This window comes from Lepidochelys olivacea (assembly GCF_965140295.1).
Source record: "Lepidochelys olivacea isolate rLepOli2 genome assembly, chromosome: 1".
Taxonomy (NCBI): domain Eukaryota; kingdom Metazoa; phylum Chordata; order Testudines; family Cheloniidae; genus Lepidochelys; species Lepidochelys olivacea.
The window spans coordinates 21,422,655-21,442,216 of NC_140411.1; the positions used below are offsets into that span (position 1 = coordinate 21,422,655).

The window sequence follows — 19,562 nt, forward strand, 5'->3', positions numbered from 1 at the left end:
TGCGTCTATGGTGGTACGCACATGTGCCACACCACCATTGGAACGTGAGGGCTCACACTTGTGAAAGTAGGAGCTTAGAAAAGGTTCTTACGAATTTCCAGACAGTCTAGTCACTTTGGGCAGTAGCTGCATCGGCGAGAAACTCCATTTGTGCATATGCGATTTTATTTTTCAGCAGTTACACAAAACATTATGAATATGGTAATGGCCACCATCTGGCTCAGTAAATATTACCTGCCAAAAAGAAAATGCAAACATTAGCAAAGTAAGGACAATTCATAATCAGCAGTTAGCCTGAGCCTCCCAATGTGGCACATACCAATTATAGGAAGTAATTAGGCTTTAGCTAAATCCCAGTGGAATTTATTAGCAGAAATCCTTGTAAAACATTTTATCCTGGCACATGTATTTTAATAATATTGAGGAAAATTGTGATTAAGAAGTAAAAAAGAAAAGCCAATTCAAGCATCTTCCATAACACAATTGCTTCCATCAAATCTGCATCTAGATCTCTCCCCCAACTTGCCATGAATTAAAGGCAGACACATAGGAACAGTTGTAATAGAGTAGTATCCACTTCTAACTAGATATAGGTCTGTGCTGGAGATGGTATGGATGAAAACAGTTGGTGAGATGGGTGAAAGCTTAAGTAAGTGGAAGCTTCTAATCAGTTTGAACCTAGCATGGATCTGCTTGTAAAGTTCTACCTTTCTTTACCAAGGGGATGAGATAAAGAATTGCTCCTGTTCACCAGGAATGACTATATTCAAAGGGACAGGGAGCACCATGTGATACAGACCTACCTCTCAACTGCATAAGCACAGACCTCTAGCTCCATTCCCACATGGAGCTGTGGAACACCCACAGAAACACCCACAGGACACATTTCTGCTTTAAAAAAAGCTCTGAGACCAATATTAGCACAAAAACAGACACAGAAATAGCAGTCTCCTAGCAGCCTCCAGTAAAGAACCAAATTGCAACAACAGCATGGCCCCAGTCCAGAAAAGCTCTAAAACACATGCTTAACTTTACACACGAGTAGCTCCATTGAAATCAATGGGGCTTAGCCAATTGCCATTAAAGCCACTGGAAAGTATCCCACTGGCTTCAATCAGTTAGATCAGACCCATGGGACTTCTCCAATGCTTAATGCTAAGCATGTGCTGAAGTGCTTTGCTGGATCAGGGCCTATGTCCTGAGTAGTATTTACATCCCTTTTGCATAGGTATAAATGGCTACCCAAAGCAGGACAGTGAAGAATCAGGCCAGGGAGTACAAAGTGGGTGCAGAATGTTACCATTCTAATAGGGTAGAATTTTACACATAACTTTGCACAAGCCTAAATGACTACACAAGGTGTAAGGCATGGGAGAGCCACCGTAACAACTAAACTCTTGTAGAAAGTAACTCAGACTAAAAATGAACTGGACCTTTTCTCATCTGAAAAAGCTAATAGATATAAAAGGTACAGGAACAACAATTAATATTATTGTTGATATTGAATCGTAGCTAGACACCACAGCCAGGGATCAGGGCCCAATTGTGCTAGGCACTGCACAAATAAATACTGTAACACAGAGAGCATCTCTTCCCCAGTCAGTGCACAATCTAGTATCTAGACAATGGGCAACAGGTGAATAAACAGACAATCGGGAGGTGGGAGGACAAGATTAGGGACAGGTGTGCAAGCATAAATTAGTTATAACAGCAGTCTCAACCAATCACCAGCCTAACCAGTGCCAGGTGGCAGTGAATTGCAGGCATCACAGCAAAAGGAAATTTTAAAGAGGAATTTAAAAGAGGATAAGGTGATGGCTTTGAGAATATTGCTGGGGGGCGTTCCCAAGTAAAAGCAGTGGCATGGGAGAAAGCACAACAGTATTTACAGGAAAAGTGGACAAACGGACAACATAGTCCTAACTGACATCAAAAAGTTCCTACAGAAGTTAAAATTCCCCATATTGATAGAAAAATATAAAGTGACAATACATCATAAATTTTAAAGGGGCATTACTCTGAGCAGAATCCAAGAAGCTATTAAATTGCTCCAAGGCCCTGATTCAGAAAAGCATTAAGCCAGTAGGATTTAAGCACATACTTAAAGATAAGCATATGCTAATTTCATCCTAGTAAAGCTGGTCTTGATGTACAACCTTTTCAAAAACCCTTGCATCTACTGTTAACACAACTGCAATCGTAGTCTTTCCCCAGGAAGGCAAAACTCAGAACTATTTAACTCTTCTTGCCCCATCTCCCTTCCTAATGTACAAAGTTCTAGCTAAAATATCTGCCAATACATTGCTTTTCCCCTGCTCTTCCATCAGTTATGCATACAGATATCTCTAGTTTAATGGCTTCAGTGGAGTTGCAACTATTTACACCAGGTATTTTGCTCATCATAAGGAACACATGTGGCATAGCCACACTGATACTGGTATACTTACTACATGCTAGCATTTTTATAGCTCAGTAACATGGTAAGGTATTTTCAATTGATATGAAGATAACTCCAGTGATGAGGAACTTTTTGTGTAAGAGCCTGACTCTGATCTAAATTATGGCAGGGTAAATCCAGAATAATTCTATTTCACATCAGCAGAATTACTTCAGATTTACACTGGTGTAACTGAAATCAAAATCTAGCCTCAATTTTCATGGCTAATTTTGAACTGAACATTCAAAGTAAATAGGCCGTAGTATTCAAAGCAAACCACTTGAGGGCTCTAGAGGACTTCTGTCTGCCACTTTTGCCTATTTATCAGACTGGTACATAGACTAGCAGATTAGGGAGAAACAACAAGGAGTCCTTGTGGCACCTTAGAGACTAACAAATGTATTTGGGTATAAGCTTTCATGGGCTAAAACCCACTTCATCAGATGCATGGAGTAGAACATACAGTAGGGAGGTATAAATACAAAGCATATGAAAAGATGGTAGGTGCCTTACCAAGTGGGGGGTCAGTGCTAAAGAGACAATTCAATTAAGGTGGAAGTGGGCTATTCTCAACAGTTGACAAGAAGAGGTGGAAATCACTTTTATAGTGCTAATGAGGCCAATGTAAACAAGGTGGCCCATTTCAAACAGTTGACAAGAAGGTATGAATAGCAGCAGGGGGAAATTAGTTTTTGTAGTGACCCATCCACTCCCAGTCTTTGTTCAGGCCTAATTTGATGGCGTCCAGTTTGCAAATTAATTCCAGATCTGCAGTTTCTCATTGGAGTCTGTTTTTGAAGGTTTTTTGTTGAAGAATTTCCCCTTTTAAGTCTGTTATTGAGTGACCAGGGAGATTGAAGTGTTCTCCTACTGGTTTTTGAATGTTATAATTCTTAACATCTGATTTGTGTCCATTTATTCTTCTGTGTAGAGACTGTCCGGTTTGCCCAATGTACATGGCAGAGGGGCACTGCTGGCACATGATGGCATATATCACATTGGTAGATGTGCAGGTGAACGAGCCCCTGATGATGTGGCTGATGTGGTTAGGTCCTATGATGGTGTCCCTTGAATAGATATGCAGGCAGAGTTGGCACCGGGCTTTGTTGCAGGGTTTGGTTCCTGGGTAAGTGTGGTGTGTAGTTGCTGGTGAATATTTGCTCCAGGTTGGGGGAGCTGTCTGGGTGTTCACCTGGGTGACTTCCTGCTTCTGGATACCCAAATAGCCTTGGTTGCACAGACAAAAAAAAATCCTGTTTGCTTCTATGACTGGAGAGGATGCTGCATTCCCTCCTCTCCAATTCAAACTTAAGCACCGTGCCTCATGCATTCATAACGCCCAAGTACGAGTTCTGTAGTTCTCCGCACCTCAGTTTCAAGCCACTGACCTTTAAAACTCAGCAATTGGTTCAGAACACGGCAGCGCCTCCTGCTCAGCCGTGCAGCTTGCTGAGAGCACCTCAGCCCCAGCACTCCGCTCTGTCCCCTGGGTCCCTGTAGAAAACCAGGTCAGAGTCAAGGGTTTGACCCTGACTGTCAAAGCCCTGCATAAAATTAACCCAAATTACCTGTAGGACCTTCTCACTTTCATAGAACCATAGAACTGGAAGGGATCTCGAGAGGTCATCTAGTCCAGTCCCCCGCACTCAATGCAGGACTAAGTATTATCTAAACCAGGGGCGGGCAAACTTTTTGGCCTGAGGGCCACATCGGGTTTCCGAAATTGTATGGCGGGTCAGTTAGGAAGGCTGTGCCTCACCCAGCCAGGCATGGCCCGGCCCCCAGCCCCTATCCGACCCCCCATGCTTCTCGCCCCCTGACGGCCCCACCGGGACTCCTGCCCCATCCAACCCCACCTGTTCCCTGTCCCCTGACAGCGCCCCCAGGACCCCTGCCCCATCCACCCCTCCCTGTTCCCTGACCACCCTCGGACCTCCTACCCCTGACTGCCCCCTGCCGCCCCATCCAACCCCCCCTCCTTCCTGACTGCCCCCCCGGGACCCCTGCTCCCATTCGACCCCCCTGTTCCCCGCCTTCTGACCACCCCGACCCCTATCCACACCCCCACCCCCTGACCACCACCCTGAACTCCCCTGCCCTCTGTCCAACCCCCCCTGCTCCCTGCCCCCTTATCGCGCTGCCTGGAGCACCAGGACAGGCAGCCGCATGCCCGGCTGGAGCCAGCCACGCCAGCGCGCAGCACAGAGCACCGGGTCAGGCCACGGCTCTGCAGCGGCACTGCCCAGCAGGAGCTCGCAGCCCTGCCACCCAGAGCATTGTTCTGGCGTCAGAGTGAGCTGAGTCTGTGGAGGAGGGGAAACAGCAGGGGAGGGGCCGGGGGCTAGCCTCCTGGGCCAGGAGCTCAGGGGCTGGGCACGAAAGTCCCATAATGTGGCCCGCGGGCCGTAGTTTGCCTACCTCTGATCTAAACCATCTCTGACAGGTATTTGTCTAACCTGCTCTTAAAAATCCCCAATGATGAAGATTCCACAACTTCCCTAGGTAATTTATTCCATTGCTTAACCACTCTGACAGTTAGGAAGTTTTTCCTAATGTCCAACCTAAACCTCCCTTGCTGCAATTTAAGCCCATTGCTTCTTGTTTTATCCTCAGAGGTTAAGAAGAACAATTTTTCTCCCTCCTCCTTGTAACAACCTTTTATGTACTTGAAAACTGTTATCATGTCCCCTCTCAGTCTTCTAGGCCATGTTATCTAGACTTTTAATCATTTTTGTTGCTCTCCTCTGGACTTTCTCCAATTTGTCCACATCTTTCCTGAAATGTGGCGCCTAGAACTGGACAGAATACTCCAGTTGAGGCCGAATCAGCGCTGAGTAGAGCAGAAGAATTACTTCTTGTGTCTTGCTTACAACACTTTGTGTGCTCACGACTTCCCACAATAGCTACATTCCACTGGAGCCATGGAACTGCAGCCAGGATAAGCACAAACCTTAGCACCTTCCGAGCAAGATCTGAAACTCACTTCTTTGATCAGCCTTCCCATAGTAACACCATGCAATCCAAGAATGTCTTTGAGTCATGTCTAGCTGTATTTGCTTTTCTTTAAAAAAAAATTAATTTTAGCTGCTTGGAGCCTATGGTGATGAGCGTGGTATCAATCCCTAAATAGATCTTGGTTTGCACACCACATATTCTCATATATTCACAGACTTTAAGACCGAGGGGACCATTGGATCATTTAGTGTGACCTCCTGTAAAACACAGGCCATAGAATTTCACCCGATCACCCCTGAATTGCATCCAATAACTTGTGTTTGGCTAAAGTCTAACTTCCAGTAAGGCATCTGAAGTCATGAAGGAATTGAGAATTCACCACTTCCCTTGGTAGTTTGTTCCAATGGTTAATTACCCTCCCTGATACAAATCTATGCCTGCTTTCTAATTTAGTCTTGTCTGGCTTCAGCTTCCAGCCACTGGCTCTTGTTATGCCTTGCTCTGCTAGATTATAGATAAGGATGGAATCTGTCATGGAGGCACAGAAGTGACGGGTTTTGTGACTTTCTGTGACTTCTGCAGCAGCCAGTGCTGACTCAGGGGCTGCCCTGGGCCAGCAGCAGCAGTTTGGATGTGTTGTAGGGGGTCAGGGCTAGGGGCAGGGGCTCGGGGGTCCGGGAGCACTTACCTCAGGGTAGGGGGTTCCCCAGCTCCCACTGGTATGGCCCTGCAGCTCCTAGGCGACAGAGGGGCCAGGGAGCTCTGTGCACAGCCCGTGCCCACAAGCCCCATCCCCACAGCTCCCATTGGCTGCGGTTCCTGGCCAATGGGAACTGCGCAGCCAGTGCTTGTGGCCCAGTGGTGGAAGCAGTATGTGGAGCCTCCTGACCCCTCCACCGCCTAGGAGCTGCAGAGACACGCGGAGCCAAGTAAGAAGCCCCTGCCAATCCTCCCCCGGCCAGCACCAGCAGGGGTCCTGGGCTCTCCCCCACCCCCCCGCACCATTGGGGGTCCTGGGCCGTGCACCACTGCCCACCCCACGCCCCCAGCACCAACAGGGTCCTGGGCCACCTCCCCCAGCACCTGTGGTGCCCCCGGACCACCTCCCCCCCCAGAGCACCCGTGGCCCCCCATCCAAGTTTTAGTTAGGGGTATATAGTAAAAGTCATGAACAGGTCAGAGGCCATGAATTTTTGTTTACTGCCCGAGACCTGTCCATGACTTTTACTAAAAATATCCGTGACTAAAATGTAGCCTTAATTATAGAGCACTTTAGTACCTGGTGTTTTCTCCCTGTGAAGGTACTTATACACTGCAATCAAGTTACCTCTTGATCTTGATAAGCTAATAGATTCAGCTGTTTAAGACTCTCACTATAAGGCATTTTTTCCAGCTCTTGAATCATTTCTGTAGCTCTTCTCTGCACACTTTCTATTTTTTCCACATCCTCTACAATCCGTGACGTACACACAGCTCACGTACCTTGTGGCAAGCTTAAACTAAATTCTGTGGCAAGGCCCTGGGTTTTGGTGATGCAGCAAAATGAAAATTCTGTGGAAGACTCAGGTGAATTCAAAATTGAGATTTGCGTTAAATCAAATATGAAAATGAATAATTGACCCATTGACTCAGCCATTGTGATGTACTTATTTTGATATGAAAATCAATGTCTTATGCTGCTCCAAGTTTCAATGAGTCACAGATTTTTCTTTTGACAGTGCCTAACTGCATTGGAAAAGCTCTTAAGAAGGGAGCTAGAGGTTTTGGCAGCTGTGGAGGACAACCGGGGCTTTTGGGACCCAGAAGGCATAGGAAGCAATTTGGAGAATTTGGCACTCAAGAGGTGGTAGCGGTTTTTCGATAGTACTATATGGTCTAGCCTTAATGAAAGGGTCAACATCACAGTAAAGTCATTCCATTGTCAGGAAGCACTCTGCCCCAGCTGGCTAGAGGAAGTGTCCATACCCTTGCCAGCTGTTCCAGACTATCCCAATCACCAAACTGTTGGAGACAGGGGCTGTCTCTTGCTATGCATCTGTACAGTGCCTAGCACAATGGGGGCCCTGATAGCGAGAAGGGGCCTCTGAGCTCAACCGCACCATAAACAATAATAATAAATTATATCAGCCCTGGAGCTCAGATGTGTGTTCAGTGCACAATGCACCACTTCAAGCAGTGGGAAATTTCTTTCTACCAGTTCCTCCAAATTACTCCTCTCCTATTTAAATCACTCGCAGAGGCTGCTTAGTCACGGTCCTCAACTTACTGTGCAAACCTGTGACATTTGTTTTGCCAGCACTTCAAGGGCACAGTGACCTTTTGGTGCTGAAAAGGAAATCTAGATAAAATCACTAATTAATGACGAACTTTGAATCACTCCTCCCAGGCACATGAATAGACAAAGAAGCTAAAGGTCTGGCTATCAAACTGAAGAGTGGGTTTTCTTCATAGGGCAAGCATGGTTGTTAAAACCACCCCAAATGCTGGTAACTGCTTTATATCTCTTTATTAAAGTGTTTAGAGGCAACTGTATCTAATCTGTAAAGTGGGGTTCCGCTATGAAAAGTCACTATGTAAAAATGGCACCTTATTACTTAGCCACTGGTGAGAAAACAGGGGGGGGGTCTCATGAAAATTTTCATTTCTGTTTTTCATTGAAATTTAATTTTTGCCTAAAATTTCCAACCAGGCCTTCTTCTCAGATCTGCCCATTGCGTAGATTCAGAGCCCTCTCCTTTCAGTGCTACAGAGCGCACCCAGCTAAGAGAAAGAGCATGGTTCCATTGCTTTCTGGGTATCGACAACAGGATGGTTTACTAAGAATCGAATGAGTTTCATCTGCCAAACCCCCAGAAGGAAATGGGACAATGCAGCTGGAACTCAAGGCAGAATTTGGCCTGTAGAACTTTATTACTTGCCGGTGATAGTCCAGATATCCAATAGTCCTGTAACGAGATGCAGCTGGTCCCCTCTAGCCCCTGCTGCGCCCACAAACCAGCCAGAGACCTCTGCATTGGTGCAATCACCCCTGCTCTTTATTTAGTTTACTGTCCCACAACCTTGTAGCTACAAATAGCCTCAGTCTTACAGAGACGCACTCCCACGCCCTCTAACTCCCTGGGTTCTCCCTTTCCACTCTCCCCCTGGCTTCTTTCCTACAGCCTTTATGTAGCCCCTGGCTAATGAGGCCCCTGGCTAACAAGTTCCCCATTTGCCAATCAGGCCTGGGCTTACTCAGCCAGCTCCAATTCCCCATTCTTGACTGGAGCTGGTGTGACAGAGGCCTGGCTCAGTTTTCCTTAGCCAGCACCCTGTCACACACCTCCCCTGTGATGAACTGCCAGGTTCATCCTTCCTCATCCTCTCCGCCCCCTGCCAGCGGGGTTTGTCCAGGGGAGTCTCTCCCCTTCTTTTGGGTGATCCCCAGAATCATTTCGGAGGGGTTCCTTCATCTCCTACCCTCAAAAAGTACGCTTTGCAGGGGGTGGATGCCCCCATAGCTTTACCACCACCCACAGGTCCTTACACCAGTCGCACCCCTGCGGGCATCCCTTCTCCTTTATCCCCTTTTCTTCCGGTAGGGGGTTGGGGGTCAGTCCCGATCTTCTCCAGGACACCACGGGCCTCAGGTTCTCCCAAGCACCAAGCGGGGTCCGTGTCTCCTCGCCTGGGAGCTGCGTTGTGGGGAGCTCCAGTTGCCCCTTTTCTCCCTCTAAGAGGTTTGGGCTGGCCATCTCTGTCTAAGCTGTCATGGGATACGAGGGAAGGTGCTCTCATGGACAGGTAACTGGTTAAAAGATAGGAAACAAAGGATAGGAATCAATGGTCCGTTTTCAAAATGGAGAGAGGTAAATAGTGGTGTCCCCCTGGGGGTTGTACTGGGATCAGATCTATTCAACATATTCATAAATGATCTGGAAAAAGGGGTCAACAGTGAGGTGGCAAAATTTGCAGATGATACAAAACTACTCAAAATAGTTAAGTCCCAGGCAGACTGCGAAGACCTACAAAAGGATCTCTCAGAACTGGGTGGCAGGGCAACAAAATGGCAGATGAAATTCAATGTTGAGAAATGCTAAGTAATGCACATTGGAAAACATAATCCTAACTATACATATAAAATGATGGGGTCTAAATTAGGCATTACCACTCAAGAAAGAGATCTTGGAGTTATTGTGGATAGTTCTCTGAAAACATCCACTCAATGTGCAGCAGCAGTCAAAAATACTAACAGAATTTTGGGCACCATTAAGAAAGGGGTAGATAATAAGACTGAAAATATCATATTGCCTCTATATAAACCCATGGTACGCCCACATCTTGAATACTGTGTGCAGATGTGGTCACCCCATCTCAAAAAAGATATATTGGAATTGGAAAAAGTTCAGAAAAGGGCAACAAAATTTATTAGGGGTATGGAATGGCTCCTGTATGAGGAGAGATTAATAAGACTGGGACTTTTCAGCTTGGAAAAGAGACTACTAAAGGAAGATGAAGTCTATAAAATCATGACAGGTGTGGAGAAAGTAAATAAGGAAGTATTATTTACTCCTTCTCATAACACAAGAACTAGGGGTCACCAAATGAAATTAATAGGCCACAGGTTTAAAACAAACAAAATAAAGTATTTTTTCACACAATGCACAGTCAACTTGTGGAAGTCCTTGGCAGAGGATGTTATGAAGACCAAGACTATAACAGGGTTCAAAAAAGAACTAGATAAGTTCATGGAAGATAGGTCCATCAATGGCTATTAACCGGGATGCTGTCCCTAGCCTCTGTTTGTCAAAAGTTGGGAATGGGCGACAGAGGATGGATCACTTGATGATTACCTGTTAGTTCATTCCCTCTGGGGGATATGGCATTGGCCACTTTTGAAAGACAGGACACTGAACTAGATGGACCTTTGGTCTGACCCAATATGGCCATTTTATGTTCTCCCCCGCACCTCCTTCCCCTCTTTCTATCCTACCTGGGCTCTATTGCCTAGGGTTTTGTGTTTGCTTCCCCAAGGACCCTGCTCTTCTTCCTTACCGGGGCTTCTAAGTCTAGGGGTCCCCAGCCCCTTCTTCAGGGAACCTTTCCTTTTCCTTCCAGGGAGAGGGCCACAGTCTGTACCCAACACAACAGGGTATGGTAACCCCTCTACTACCTGAACCAGTTCCATTTAAATCTGCCCCACACTTCTAGGGGCACCTGGGTCATCGGAAAGTATTTCCTGCCAATGGATACACTCCAGGGCCATCCGTGCACCTGGAATTATCCACTGCGGTTTTACCAGCCCCCTGTGGACGAGCAAGCAGGCTGAAGTCGTATCCACCAGGCCCCTCTGGGGTTTCCTTCCTACCCTCACCGGGATGGTGGACAACCTCTGCCCCCTTTCCTGCCCTCCAGCATTAGTCCAGCCACAAAATTCATCCCACCCACATTCCATGTCTGGGTAGTCTCCCTTTTCATGTCCTGGCCGCCTGCACTGTCAACAAACGATCACACCGGCTCTATTGGGAGCTCCTCAGGGTTCCTCCTTCTTCCTCTCCAGGCCTTTCCCAGGGAGGGGTTCCCTCGATTTCTTCCCCCACTCTATGAGCTTATAGGGTCAGCCCTCCCTTTGGGGGATGTCTGCCTCCATGTATTCCTTGGTCAGCTTGACCACTGCATCGACTGTACTTGCCTGATGTCGCCTGACCCAGAATCAGATAGTATCAGGGAGGCCCTGTAGCAATTGTTCTAGGACTAGGGTGTCCATTATTTCCCCCACCATTTGCGTCTCAGGCCTCAGCCAGTGGGTGGTCCCGTTCATCAATCTCTGGACGAATGCCCGGGGCCACACAGCCCCCATCCATTGGGTCAACTGGAACTTTTGGCGGTATTTCTCTGCCGACAAACCCACCCGATCTAGGACAGCCACCCTCACCGCCTCATAGTTCCTGGCCTGTTCATCACTCGATGCCACGTAGGCCGCTTGAGCTTCGTCTGCTAGGTAGGGAGCCAGACGTAGGGCCCAGGTAGCCCTATCCCATCCGGCACCCGTGGCTACCCGCATGAACGTACCAAGGAAGGCATCCGGGTCATCCACTGGCCCCATTTTACAGAGTCCCAGCTCGGCGGCCAGGTGCCTTCCCCTACTGTGGGACTCACCATTTGTTGCAGGAGTTGCTGGTGCACGCTGGCCTGCTCTCTTATAAAGTCCTGTAGGCTTTTCTGCTGTTCTTCCTGCCTGGTTAGCAAAGCCTGTCTCTTGGCCTGGTGGGACTATTTGCAAATAGTGACAATTAAAGGCTTTCTTCTTAGCACGATGACAACTTTTTTTTCCAGAGGTCTAAAAGAAACTTTGGAGTCCAAGGGATGGAAGTTTAAAATACCAGCAAGCAGCATCATGAAACATAGCCTTTCCATGTCAATGGTTATACTACAGAAAATGTTACCAGATAGCTTGAACAGGACCCTACTTCCTAATCTGGAGGCCAATCCAGAATTTTTTGCACACCCAAATATTCCATGGAGGACATGGACACTCAGGGAGTGCAAGATCAGGCTGTTAATGTTTGCTTCCCCTTGAGATCCTAACTTCTTCGCCAAATAAAGTATGTCACCACCACAGATTTTTTGAAAGAAAAGGGAAAAAATCCCACACACGGCCCCTTTTAAATTTAGTAGAAATATTGCTCAGCTCCATCCTCATATTCTTCTTTTAGGGACACATCTTGCTCTTCTTACTCAAGCTTTAGTGGGGCAGAGAGAATGGTCTAGTGAGTTTCTCCACCAGTGGGTCATGAATCCCAAGTTGGTGGGGGGGAGGGTGTTCAAATTGAAAATGTTATTCCGATCTAAAGCAAAAAAAAAATATTGCTCCACCACTCCCCGCACACCCTTACTCTTCAAGATCAAGTAGTCTCGTCAAGCTCTCGAAACACAGACACAAATAAATTACTTAGACTTATCATTGATACATTTTCATAGTAAATGAAAGGGAGTGGTGAAGTTTGACTTTGAATGAGGAGTTGCCCACCTGACATAGATGAAAAATATTGGTCTGGTGGATAGGGCACAAATCCGGACTCAGGAGACCTTACTTGAGCTGGTAGGACATGATTGTCTGAGACGGGCTTTGGAGCTGTGCTCCGGCTCTGCTCCAGCTCCAGGAAAAAACCTGCAGCTCCACGCTCCAGCTCCTGGCTCCGCTCCAAAGCCCTGGTCTGAGATACTGAAAATTCCAGTCAGACCAGTCCCTGGGCATGCAAGATTGGACCCCTGATATTTCCAACATGTTTGCTTACATGTCACTAAATTTTTATCCATCTCATATTCTTTAAAGAATCAGCCAACATATTTTTATTATTCCTGTTGTCAATAACTGCAGGATTACCTTCCATTTGTGCATTGTTGCCAAAACCAGTTTATTCACAGGCAAAGAACCAATGTTTTACAATTATTTCTGTACCTTTTTTTTCCTAACATTAAATGGATGACTCATTATTAAATTAATAATTAGAATGCATCAGATCAATTTCAGCCTCAGGTCTTCAAGACATTAGGGAGCCTAATCCAGCAAAGCCCACTGAAGTCAGTGGAAAGACTCCTTTGCCTTCAATGTGCTTTGAATAAGGCCGAGACTTTTTAAATCATGGGATATCAAAAACACTCGATATTAGTTGTGATCCCTTTGTTAGTCTCATCAGTCAATCATCATTATAGAAAAATATGTTTCCACCATTTAAAAATAAAGGGGTTCTTATTATTTTGCACCTATTTCATCATCTTTACTGCATATAAAAATTAACCCATTTGTATATTCATTTCCAGAGACGATTTTGGTCAAACAGTACAACATGCATAAAATATTTCAGCCACAAAACAGAACTTTGCAAATTTGATGTATTACCTGGGCCCTTTTTAAAAGTTCTTTAAAAAAAGTTATTTTGATGATTTAATAATAGATCCTCATAAGGAAACATATATATTTCAGTGAAGAATAAAACCAGCTGGGAAATGTATCTCTATCTATTTGTATTAAAAGGAACACAATACTTCTTTAAAAAAAACAAAAGCTAAAAAGGATCAATTTTAGTTCTCAAAAAAGAAGACAGTGACTTCTTGTAAAAGCATATTGGACACAATACCCTGTTCAGTTATAAAAAATTTTATTTGGACCAACACTCAATATTGGGCTTTTAAATAGTTATAGTAATTTCCCAACAGTATTTAAGTGTAAATGGGGCTTCTGTATGGTATTTACATTATGACTATATTATTAAGCTTGTGCAAACCTGCAAAAATAAAAGCCCACACAAAACGCAGAGAACATAACACAGCCTTTCAGCTGCAGTAGGTGGCGCTATTCAATCTGGAAATGATCCAATCACCTTCACTTCAAGGCATGCAGTGTGGCACACAATTCTTTTTTTTAAAGTTGCATAGAAGTCCTTTGTTTGGTTTTTGTCAGGGGGAAACAATTGTTTAGATCAACTCAACCATTGTTAGCTGCTTTAGTGTTGTCAGACACTCAGTTTGCTTTGCAATAACTGTTGTGCAGATTACCTCTAAAATACTTCTATACCAGAAATATATTAGCACTGTAAGTGAACACTAATTTTAAAATATATTCAGTGGGCCAAATCCCAAAGTTCTTAAGTAAGATTCTCATTTAAGGCAATGGGAGTTTTGCCTGAGTATGGACTGAGTAAAAGGTGAGAAAAGTGTTTCTAGCTTTGGCTCAGTGAGCCTGATCCAACTCTTGCTGAAGTCAACAGAAAGAGTCCTTTTATAACCTCAGTAGAAGTAAGATCAGGCTGCTACATTGGTTTTATACCAGCATAACTCGTAACTCCACTCATTTCAACAGAGTTGCTTCTCACACTGATGTGAGAGGAGCATCAGACCCAATGAGACTGATTTTCTATCTCCCTGCATTTTGTTTAGTCATTTACACAAGGGCAGAGTGCAAAATGAGTGTAAAATGCTACAAAGTCAGCATTTTACACCCTCTTTGAACAGATGTCCATGCCTACACAAGGTGCAGGGCAATGGAGAATGAGAGTCAGTACCTTCTCAACCTCTCTGGCCACTCAGTAACAGACTTAAGGGTGGCAATTTTGCAACAGAAAAGCTTCAAAAACAGACTCCAATGAGAAACTGCTGAGTTTGAATTAATATGCAAACTAGATACCATTAACTTGGGTTTGAATTGAGACTGGGAGTGGCTGAGTCATTACACATATTGAATCTATTTCACCATGTTAAGTATCGTCACACCTTCTTGTCAACTGTCTAAATGGGCCATCTTGATTATCACTACAAAAGTTTTTTCTCCTGCTGATAATAGCTCATCTTAATTAATTAGCCTCTTACAGTTTGTATGACAACTCCCACCTTTTCATGATTTTCTGTACGTATATATATCTTCTTACTATATGTTCCATTCCACACATCCAATGAAGTGGGCTGTAGCCCATGAAAGCTTATGCTCAAATAAATTTGTTAGTCTCTAAGGTGCCACAAGTACTCCTTTTCTTTTAACTGGTATATTGTAATTCTTCTCTTCCAAAGTCCATTCCAAACTCCCATTGAAGTCAGTGGGAATTTTGCCTGAAACAGTATAAGGATTCCAGTGATTATAAATTTTCATATGCAGGGTTTCAGCAGCCTGAGAGACAAATAAAATTGCTCAATAAAAAGTTCAGGTGAAAACATACCCCTTATTAATGTATTAAAGTCAATGGGCCAACCCTCCCTTGTACACCCAAAATTTCCCTTAAGTCGCTGGGAGTGTTGAGTGTGCAAAGGATTCAGGATCATGCCTCAAGTCAGAAAGTTCAGTGACAAAGTAATATTATGCTAAATATATCAGTGCAAGGCCATTAGATCTGAAGTGTCCCAAGAGGAAACATAATGGTCCAAAACTGCTACAAAATCACATACAGAGAATAGAACAAAACCATTACCAGACTGTAGAAAATTTACCAATTCAAATGGGATTGAAATCAACCTTGTCCTGACAATCTAAAATGTAACTACATGATGTTACACTGGCTCTGACACTGCACTCTGAAAAAAGCAAAACTCCCAGACTTTTCGGTAGATTTGCCTAAGTAAAGGCTACAGAATTGAGCAAACATAGTATGATACTACTCTGTACTATAATTGACCAAGGAGTCAGGGTTCTCTTATTTATCTACATAGGCTGGACTGGCTGTCCATTGTTTTTTATACATTCTTTTAAGCTTAGTGAAATAAACTATAGTAAAATCAATATTTTAAAAGTGCATTGAATTTACATTGTACAATACAGCACTGTGCAGTTATTAAACAGATGCCTCATATCAGCCCAGTGTGCCTGCTTTTCAGTGAAGTGATTCCTGTATACATGGGTAGGTTATTTGTAAATCACTTGGGGATCTTTTTGGATGAAAGGTGCTGTATAAATATAAGCTATTATTTTTGTTGTTTAAAAGTAAAATTAAGCCCATTACTGAAACAGTTAGATGAAAGACTAATCGTTTATTTCCAAAGTGTTATTTAAAGTCACACTTCCCCTTCCATACATCTTAATGTTCTTAACCATAAATCTCTATTAAAAACGGTATTTGCACTTGTTAATGAAAGAGACATTTTATTCTTAATTCCCTTCAATATCATAGGTTAGAATGATTTGCCATCCCTGGGAGTACTATTTGGTCCACCATACCTCACACTTCTTGTCCATCTGACTCCCATTTTAAAAACAAACAATCCAATTCTAACTGGCCTAAAGCCAAAATCCAGAGCTGCCTTTTAAGATAGGCATCCCAACCAACTCCCCAAAAGGAAACTTAACAGTCTGTTGAACTAGTTTCCTGAAAGTAAGTATGTTGATCCCTTGGTTTTATAATAATTTGCTACAATTCCTGTCATTCCAGTATCTTACTGAAACACTCAATAGAGAACACAAAACAGGAATAGGTTGTTGAGGGTAAAGTACAGCATTTCAGAGGATTTAGGAAAGAGAAAAGTGACCACTAGACTGTCTTAAATTCTGCCAGCCAAATCTAGTGAATGAACTTTACCAAAAATGAAGATGTGGGAGAGACTCTAGTGTATTTCGTTCCAACAGTAGTAACAGCCACAGGTCTTTAAGCTATTGTGCAGCTTTATTTTTATAGGACTCATCATAGACTCTTTTACATAATTTAAATGATTATCAAATAATCTCCTGTACACAATAGAACGGATCTGTCACTTTCAATGCTTTGACACATTCCTGAAAGAAATCCAACACAGTTTGTGGGAATCAGGTTGCTACAGTACATTTTGTCCAGAACATTATGCCATCAATTAACTTATTTATTATAGTATTGCTGTTTGCAATATTCTGCAACACATTGTTGAATTTCAGGACACTAAGATTTGGTAACAGCATTTATAGTTATTTTTGTTGTTTTCTTGACTTTTTAAAATTATTTTTGCACTTGTTTGTGTCCTCTGTTGAAAATCTGCCAGCACTTATGACGCACACAAGTGTGGATCAAGGTTTTAAATACACTGTAAGAGCTGACTGAGTTTTACTTTTAAACTCAAGTCACTCACAATTGGTCACGGCTGCTTTAAAGAAAAAGCAGCCCCCGTTGCAATGTAACATAAGAAATGTAAATCAACTGTATTTGCCTACAGTAAAATAAAAACGTATCTCAAATAATGCTAACAACATGTAGTTACTGTGCACTATAAAACACCTGAAAGAATAAAATAGTTTACATTTTTATTATGTGCAGTGATAGAATCCGAACAAGGAGAGGGGAGACTGTTCAGAATGTGAAGGCAAATAAAACCCTAAAGACCAGATTCTGCCACTCTTACGAAACAGTTGTGTTATTCTCAGTGGGACTACTAGCAGAGTAAGATATTATGCTCTATGGCAAAATCTGGCCCTAAATTTATTGCAGCTAAAGAAAGCTTGACCTTTTTCTCTGTGCCAGTAGTGTCTGGACCAAAGCCCCCTGAAGTTAGTGAAAAGTCAACCCATTGACTTCAGTTGGCTTTGGATCAGGCCCTTGACTGTATTGAAGTCAATGGAGTTACATTGGTGTATAGGAGAGAAGAATCCGGACTAGTAACCAAACCAAAAAACTCCAGCTATGGAAGGAAACCCATCAGGTTATCAATTATCAGCTATAACCCAGCCCCAGGATTAAGGGCTAAGTGGGTGCGATCCCCATTCCACAGCGCCCCCCTCCTCCCCTCCCGTTTTTTTTTTTTCTGAGTTTATTGTCCTAAATCAAACAGCGTAAAGGGAGGGGGAATTAAAGTGATCTCGGCTTTTTGCCAGCCCAGCCTTCCATCCCGAGCCTCCCCTAGAGGCCCGAATAGGCCACCCTGTTGTACCCGGCGCTGTACTCATAAGGCATGGGAGGAGGCGGCGGGAGGGGGCAGTCGGGGAAGTAGGGAGCAAAGGCGGCGGCCAGCTGGGCTGGGCTCTCCTCGCCGCCCGCGGGGGCCGGGTCCGAGCTGGCCGGGTAGATGGGCGCTCCTGGGGCCCCCAGGGCAGGCAGGGGCCGCAAGGTCTCGGGCAGGCTCAGGCTGCTGCAGGGAGCCGCCGCCGGGGAGCTCTTCTTGGCGGGGGGGCTCCAGGCGGGCTCGGGGTAGAGCAGCCCCCCGAGCAGGTGCGGGGGCAGCGGCGGGAGGTGGGGCTCGTACAGGGCGGGCTCCATGCCCAGCTCCGGGGGCAGCCGGGCCGGGAAGCCCTCGTGCGCGGGGGGCTGCTCCGGGAGGAGGCCGCCGTAGTCGGGCCCCAGCAGCTCGAAGAACTCCGCCGCCTCCGGGCTGCCGCCACCCGGCTCCGGCGCCTTGGGGCTGGCGCTGAGCGGCGGGGCGCGGGGCGGCGGCGCGGCCGGCTCGGTGAAGAACGAAGGGGGCAGGTTGCGGTTCCGCAGCGGCACCTTGCGGGGGCCGCCCCCGCCGCTGCCCCCGCCGCCGCCCCCGCCGGCGGCCGGGCCCTTCTCGCCAGCCCGGCCCTGGTGCAGGGAGTCGAAGAGGGCGGCCAGGCTCTTGCTCTGCAGGCTGCTGGCCGCCTGCGAGGCCTCCCGCTTGGCAGGGGGCTTGCCGGGGCCGGGCGGGCAGGAGGGCTGGGGCGAGGCGGCCCCTGCCGGCGGGGCCGGCCGCTTGGGCAGCTCCTGGCCCCCGGCCGGGGCTGGCGCTGCCGGGGCGGGGGCGATGATGCCCGTGCAGCGCTTGATCTGCTTCTGCAGGTACTTCCTGTGGTTCACTTTCCTCTTGGACTTGACCGGCTTGTCCAGGGCCAGCTTGATGTTGCTGGACGCCGAGTCGATGAAGCTCAGCAGGTCCCTGGTGGCTTCTTTTAAACCCCCTGGGTCTTCTCCTCCCCCCACTCCTCCGCCTCCTCCCAGGAGAGCGGCTGCCCCGTCCTCGTAGCTCTTCTCAAGGTCAGCATAGTCCGCCAGGCCCCCGGAGGCAGGGAAGCAGAAGGGGATGAAGTGATGGGGGTTGAGGATAGCAGCTTGCACAGCCATCGCCTCCCTTCTCCTCTGCCCCCGGCCGCTGCAGCTGCTGGTGCGTTCAGCGCCTGGGCGGGGAAGCTACTTTTTGCCCTTGGTGAAAGGTTGTCCGCTGTGCCCCCCGTGTGTGTGTGTCATGGTCCTGCCAGGGTGCTCTGCAAACCCTTGGTCCTGCTGCTGCCTGGGAGGGGACAACCAAGGCAAACTACGGATCGCTACACCAGCTCCTGGTCGACTTGCTTTCCCCTCCCCAAGGGAGTTCATTAGTTCTTGGAAGAGGTGGAAGAGGAGGGGGCTAATGATGCCGTGTTTGTAAAAAAAAAAAAAAAAAGGAGGGACCAGGAGTTGAGCTGATTGTTAACCCTTTGTTTTCATTCGCTTATGGCAGCTGTCATTTAGGGCACATCCCGAGCTAATTTTTATTGTTTGTGTGGTGGTTGGACATCACAGTGAGGGGTGCTTTAGGCCCTTGTGGCCCAGGAAACAGGTTGAGTTTATAAACGTGTTAGCTAACATGCTTTTAAACGCCACTAAAGCAGCATTACATATGTATTTACTGGTAACCCTAGCTTAAAAGGGTCTCTCTGTGTGAAGAGTGACAACAAGGATGGGGGGAGCTACACTAATCTACGCTAGTGTTTTAAAGCATTTTAGTTAAAGTGTGTTTGGAAACATGTTTTTAA

At 45.9% G+C, this 19,562-nt stretch overlaps 1 protein-coding gene across 1 annotated transcript; it reads right to left on the bottom strand.

Moving 5' to 3' along the window:
- Positions 1–16,499: 16,499 nt before the first annotated feature.
- FAM181B (family with sequence similarity 181 member B) lies at positions 16,500–19,194 on the bottom strand. The gene has a single exon (XM_084642978.1). It carries the CDS (start codon positions 18,892–18,894, stop codon positions 17,719–17,721), a length of 1,176 nt encoding a protein of 391 aa, XP_084499104.1. The 5' UTR covers positions 18,895–19,194; the 3' UTR covers positions 16,500–17,718.
- Positions 19,195–19,562: the final 368 nt, after the last annotated feature.